Source organism: Neltuma alba, unplaced genomic scaffold (assembly GCF_004799145.2).
Source record: "Neltuma alba isolate B1F8T4 unplaced genomic scaffold, ASM479914v2 tig00012125_pilon, whole genome shotgun sequence".
Taxonomy (NCBI): Eukaryota; Viridiplantae; Streptophyta; class Magnoliopsida; order Fabales; family Fabaceae; genus Neltuma; species Neltuma alba.
In genome coordinates this window covers 65535-72669 of record NW_021636677.1, presented here as the reverse complement: position 1 = coordinate 72669, position 7135 = coordinate 65535, and the positions used below count along the sequence as shown (strand labels likewise).

At 33.9% G+C, this 7135-nt stretch overlaps 1 protein-coding gene across 1 annotated transcript; it reads right to left on the bottom strand.

Annotated features, from left to right (window-relative positions):
• Positions 1 to 4804: 4804 nt before the first annotated feature.
• LOC114723204 (heavy metal-associated isoprenylated plant protein 7-like) lies at positions 4805 to 6694 on the bottom strand. Its single transcript, XM_028909363.1, has 5 exons — positions 6520 to 6694; positions 6204 to 6423; positions 5900 to 6105; positions 5718 to 5805; positions 4805 to 5498 (listed from the first exon to the last, which is right to left on the bottom strand). The coding sequence occupies exons 1-5, from the start codon at positions 6526 to 6528 to the stop codon at positions 5059 to 5061; spliced, it is 963 nt and encodes a 320-aa protein (XP_028765196.1). The 5' UTR covers positions 6529 to 6694; the 3' UTR covers positions 4805 to 5058.
• Between the last annotated feature and the right edge of the window lie 441 nt (positions 6695 to 7135).

Here is a 7135-nt window from a genome sequence, read left to right as displayed (position 1 = left end):
AGAGCAAAAAAAGAAGATTTTTTTTCATATTTATAGAATATTGAGAGAAATTTTTTATATCAGTGTACAATTTTATTTTTCATTTATTATTGTGTTGACTTTAATTACATGAGATATAATGTATATTAAATATGAACAAAATTAAAAATTTAATAAATTTTAAATTAAAATTAATAAAATTTAAAATTTTTTTGATATGTGTAAAATATGTTAAAAGTAACTTATAAATAAAATAAAAAGAGTATTATTTAAAAATACCCGGCACGCATTAAAAAACTAACGCTGGAGCGATGGGGACAATGACAACTAGAGCTGGGAATCAGGGCCGGCCCTTCAGGGCTGGCGGGTTTAAAAGGGCCGGCCCTCCAGGGCTGGAATTTTAAAAATACCCCAATTTGTTAGGCCCGGCCCTTAAGCTACAGGGCCAGGGCCAGGGCCGGCCCGTGGGCTTTTGGCCCGTTTAAGAAAAAATACTATTTTTTATATTTATCATATTTTTTATAAAAATAAATCAATGAATTATTAATAAAAGACATAAATATGAATAAAATTAAGTCACATATAAAATATCATCATATATAAATATTCATCAACATCTAAAACATTCATTAACAAGATAACAACATCTAAAAGTTTTATCTATAATGCAATTGTGCAATAAATAAACACTATTATTAATCTTTTGAAACTTCATCATCACTATAATTAATTACTTTTCTTCATAAGTATACTTTTCTTTCGTAACAAAAATATCAAGTTTTTCTTCTTTATAAGAATTTTATTTTTAAATTTTGCAATCTAACTATTTTTTTACTTTAATGTGAGAAACATTGCTGTTAAAACTCATGAATTTCTAATTCAAATTATAGAATCACAAGTTATATAAGTATAAAAATATTCTATTATCAAATGTATATATAGTTTAAAAATATCAACGCATATAATATAAATCAAATCATTATTAAAGTCCAAATTAACCCATTTTTTAAAAATTTAATTGGATAAATTATTATCTAAAACTAAATTTACTTTTAAAATGATAATAATAACTAAATATTTGAAATATTATTAACAATGTAAAAAATTAATAACATTAATATTATATAAAAAAATTTTAAAAATAAAAAAAATATAAAAGGGCTTAAAAGGACCGGCCCTTTTAAGCCCTCGGCCCTCCAGGGCCAGCCCTCCAGGGCTTATGTTTCATTTTAAAAGAAAAATATCAAGCTCGGCTCTCATAATTTCAGGGCCTAAAAGGACGGGCTCGGCCCGTTTGACAACAGTGCTGTTAGGCTTAGGTATGAGGTTAGTGGAACTTTTTAATCGACGAGAATGAACCCACCATGCACTGCCTCTCCTTTTAATGACACCAACTTTGTCAGGTTTATGAGCCCTTTTTTATTTTCATTTTATTATTTTTTTAAATAACTTTTGAAAAGCAACGTGGCATTCATAAAAAAGCCGGGCCTCCAATTTTTAACTTTATCCTTTAGTTTGCTCACATCGATTGGAATTTATGCACCACAAAACAAATTCTCTGTTAAATCCCCTCACCTGATATTACGTAGTATTAGAGTGAGTTTGTCGTGTTGGGTAAAAAAATAACGATCGGCTCAGCTAAACTATTGCGTGTGCGTGGCCCCGTTTAAGCCAAAAGGACAGTGCTTTTAATGCACATTCTGTTAATTGAAAAGTTAGGATAAGAGTTTGATTGAAATGGTTTATAAACAGTATTTTAATCAGATAAATATATGAAGAAAATTTTGTTTTGACTTAGTGTTTATAAACACTTATAAATCGCTAATCCAAACAGGTCCTAGATCATGTCAAATAATTTAACAAAACTTCAAAAGAAGGGAAAGACTGATGAATCATAAAACAGACCCCCCGGCACAACATTTTTATGGAAAGGAAATTAACTTTTACTTTTGTTTTTGTTATGTGTTCTGAAATATATAAAGAAATCAATTTTTTTCCAAAAAAAAATCAGAATATTTTTGGTTATATTTTATTCTTCAAAATTAGACGACGTGTAGTGAATGCCACGTTTTTATTAATGACAGTTCCATTAATAAAGCAAACCATTTTCTAATCATTTACCTCATTATTTTGGATATGTTTTTTCAAAACCATAATTCAAACAGATTCTTTTTTAATTTTTTGTTTTCAAAACTTATTCTTGAAAATTACTCCACAGAATTGTTTTAAGAACATAAAAAATATATAGTAGAATTAAACATGCCTCTATTTTCCCCTCTCTTTTTTCCTTTTTTATCTTTTAAACTTTTCCAAAAGTTGCATCGGATGATTTATCTAATACTCCTCCAGTCCTTAATATAGGACCTAACTGTTAAATTGTTTTTAGTCCTAAATATAAGATTCATTTCTCATATTTATTAATTTTCTCTAAATTACTCTTATGGATACTTCCTCAACCATAATCAAGTAAAAGAAGGAGATATGGTATTAAAAAGGATGATTATGGTATTTTAGAAAAAATGTGTCATATTTTTTAAAATTAACTAACTTATCAAATTTTTTTAATATAATAAAATTAGTTAAATGAGTTTTCCATTAAAGGCCAGAGGAGTACATATTTCAAAGTGGACCGTAATTTGCTTTCTCTAGATATGCGACAAAGTTTTTTTTTTTTAAAAGGAAAAAAAGTGAGTGGTAATATTATTTGAGGATGAGTGCTGATTGAGGGCAGGGATTGATTCATTGACCTTTCTTATAGTACACGGTAACAAATATACAGTCAAATGTGCGACTATGCGTTAATAAACTTTCCAACAAAAAAGGTCTCAGTAAAATTCTGATTCAAATTTGATTTCGGTAATTACGTGGATCCCTTCATTAATCAAGAGCTGGAGGGAAAGTGCTTGTACTGGCAACAGGGGGAAAAAAACGAAAAGGCAGAAGTGTTATTTTCAAGAAATTTAGGTGAGAGGCATGTGTTTTGAGTAAATTAAGAAGAATCTTGCCTGAAAACTCTGCCATTAATAAAATTTTTACAATACAGAAAGTGAGACAGGCAGCAAGAGGCAGCAGAACATGCAGCCAATCCAAATAAACCATATTAATTTCCCTCCCTCCTTAAATAAAAATTATATATAATATAAAATATTTCACTTGGCAGGATCATGTAAATTTAGAGTAAATACAAGGTTTAATTACAAGAAAAATGACATAAAAATACACGTTGAGTTTTAAAATGATAAATGAGTGATTTTGACATATTTTGACTTATCAAAACTTTTACAATAATAGTTAAAATTATCAAAAAAAAGTACTTATATTGCTTAATAGAAGACCTAATTGTTAAGTCAATTCTAATTCTAAATATAAGACTCATTTGTCATATTTATCAATTTTTCTTAAATTATCCCTATAGATACTCTCTCAACCATAATTAAGGAAGTGAGAGAAGGAGGATATCAAGAAAAATGATTATGGTGCTTTAGGAAAAACATGTCATATTTTTATAATTAACTAACTTATCTAACTTCCTTAATCTAATCAAAATACTCCTCCGGTCCTAATTATAAGACCCAATTGACTTATTTGAGGAGATTAAGGAAGTAAGTTAAGTTGGTTATTTATAATAAATAAGTGTTGTTATTCTTAAAATATCCTTGCTAATTAAGTATATTGGCTAAAACTATCATTATTAGAAGGATTATCTTGGAAAAAAATACATAAATATAAGAGAGAAAATAGATTGGGTCTTATAATTAGGACCAAATAAAAAGTCAAATTGGGTCTTATAATAAGGACCGGAGGAGTAGTTAAATACTTTTCTGATCCTTAATATAAGACCCATTTAACTAATTTGATTAGATTAAAAAAGTTAGGTAAGTTAGTTAATTATAAGAAAAGTGACACATTTTTCCTAAAACACCATAATCATCTTTCTTAATACTCCATCTCCTTCTTCTACTTGATTATGATTGAGAGAGCATCCATAGAGATAATTTAGAGAAAATTTATAAATATAAGAAATGAGTCTTATGTTTAGGACCAAAACCAACTCAAGAATTAGATCTTATATTAAAGACCAGAAGAGTAGGTTTTATATTAAGGACTAGAGGGTATCTTTTTAAAATTTAACAAGTATTTTTTTTTAATCAATTTTTTCATAATTTATATTCATTAGCATCCCCATAATGTGCATCTGTCGAGTATATAAAGCGTAAGGGAATGCACAATGCTTTATCGCCACAGATGGAGAAGCTGTTCTTAGGGATTAAACCCGTTTTCTCTTAGATGGCTCTAAGAAGGAACAAATGCATGCAGTTTTATTCTGCATTCAATAATTAATTAAACCTGTAACCTTCACATGAAGTCACATGGGAGCAATTTTTATGCCTGCTTAAAAGCTCGCCCTCTGTATATTTCTGTGTGTCCTACCTAAAAAGATTCACAATTCACAATTGAGATGGAATCACAATGTAATGTATTGGATCTCATATCTGATATCATATATTCAGATATGATTGCTCCCAGCTTTCACCGTTCATAATTCCCAAAAGTACACTGGAAAAAGAGAAAGCTGAATCATTTCCCCATTTTCACTTTCTCATCTTGGATCTTCACTCTCACTCTCATCGCCATCTCTAATGCCCATCCTATGCCCCCGCGCCTCACCCCTCTCATTCTCTAATTATTGCCTCCGATCCCTTTCTTATCTCACTCCTCACTCCTTCTCTTAATTCTCACTACTTATCTCTCATCCCTCCTCTTTTTTTTTCTTTTTTTTTAATTTGATTAATGATTAAAGATGCCCCCCACCACCACTTTAACGCAGTAAAATACAGCTTCAATTGAAAAGCTATATTTAATATACAAAAAGTATATTAATAAAATCCAGATATGGGACTACAGTTATTTATATGTAAAATTCAAAACAAAACTCTACAGTTTGTCTGTAGATTATACCAGATGCAAATATGGAGAAGGAAGGATGAGAGAGAGGGAGAGAGATCAGTTTCCATGTTTCAGACTTTCAACCTGATTCCCATTATACCCCTGACATTCCTCAAATTTCCCTCATGTTTTTTACATGATAGAGCAAGCATTTGGGTTTTCGTCGCTGAAGATCTGAGGCGGGTAAGCGTACATCTCCATGACGTACCTCGGAGGGTAGTATTGGTATTCGCTCTTCTTCATCTCCACCACCTTCGTCTCTTCCGTCACCGCTTCTTCCTCTGCGTTCGCCGCCGCTTCCCCCTCCCCTTCTTTCTTCTCCTCCTTCTCCTTCTTCTCTTCTCCTTTCCCTTCTTCCTCCTTCTTCTCTTTCTCTCCTCCTTCCCCTGCTTTCTTCTCCTCTTCCGCCTTACCTTCCTGTGTTTTCTCTTTCTTCCCCGCCGCTTCTTGCTTCACTATGACAGCTTGCTTCCCTGTTCGCTTCCGCACGAACTCCACTAACTTCGCCGGATCAAACACCCCCTTCACGCTCACCTCTGACTTCTTCAGATCCGGTTCAGCTGATTCCACTCCTGAGAATTATTTAGTTGACTTTATTATAATATAATGCACCATTAAAGTTGAGAATGAATCGGATTTCATATTGAATGCCGTATTAAATAGCATAAAAGAAAACAAAAGGTCATGAGTATTATATTTTAATGTGAGAAAAGAAACGGCGAAGAAGGCTTGAATTGCATGAAGCTCAAGTGTCTGTATTTGGAGGGAGTTGCAGAAAACGTGTAACGCACCCTTCATTTTCAGTATGCGCCTCTTGATTTCCTGAGCGCAAGCCTCGCAATGCATGTGAACTTTCAGAATCACTGTGATAATCTGGGGCTGTCAAATAAAAAAACATGAAATCAGAATAAACGTTGAGAAATTACTTCGCAATTATTGTTCTGACAAAAGAAGAAGAAGAATCTAGTCCAACCTCTTCTTTCTTCTCCTCAGGAGCGGGCTTTTCTTTCTCCTCTGGTTTTTTCTCCTCCTCGGCAGGTGGTTTCGGGATCGGAGAAATGAGCTCGACCTGCCTATGGCTCTTCCTCTGTACTCTCTCTAGAACTTTCAGTGGATCCGCCTTCTCTCCTTTGACGACGACCTTGTGAGTCTTACAATCTGTGATCACTTCTTCAACCCCTGAAGCCAAAAATACATATATCCATGCCAGAATACCAGATAAGGATCTCCTTCAATCAGCCGAATAAGAGTTGCAGCGACGGAGTGATTCAGCTCACCTGGGAATCCTTTCAGGCACCGACGAACCTTGCGTGCACAACCTTCGCAATGCATGAAAACTTTAAGCACAATCTCCGGCGGCGGCGGGGGCGGTGGCGGAGTCTTGTCTTTGGATTCCTCTTCCTTTTTATCTTCACCCTGGTTTTCGGGCTTTTTGGCCTCCTCCTTCGCCTCTGGTTTTTTCTCCTCCGTCTTTTGTTCCTCTGCCTTCTTCTTCTCCTGCACACAGAAAAAATAAGAACCAAAATCCAAAGGGTGAAGAGAAGGGAGCAAAGAAAGGTAATGGGAGAAGAGAAGGATTTATGATTTATTCACCTCCCCCATGAGTGGACTTGATTGAGTTTACGGAAACAGAGAGCTTGGTATAGGTTAGGCTGAGATGTCCGCAAAAATTTGGGATTTTAGCTTAATGTGGGGGGATTGATCTGAGGAAGAAGCATCAGATCTGAAGAGAAGTAGCTGCGTGGGTAGGAGCCATGAATCCAATGTAAGTGGCGTCGAGGCCGGTGACGGTCTCGTGAGAGAGAAGCGGGGGTCTTATAAGGCGGCACGTGCAGCGCAGGAGGGATGTGGTTGGGACACATGGTGCCCGCAGGTTACATTGGGTCTTCACAATTCCCAGGGTTGTTTTCGACATTTCAGGGGGTGATTCCAGTAAACTACTATCTGTTTTACTGTGGGGCCCACTCCCACTATCAGCTCCTACTCAGTGCTCATTCATTTCACAATCCCCCTCTACTCATATTCCTCTTACCCACACACATATAATCCCAACATTTTTTTTTAATATTTTTCTGAAAATAGAAAAAAAAAACAAAACAAAACAAAAGAGTGTATAAATAATTATCAAACATGGTCAAACTTTTTTCTTTTTAACAGGTTCTCAATCTCACTTTTTTAATTCCCGCTTTTTATTCTCTATTATGGTGAT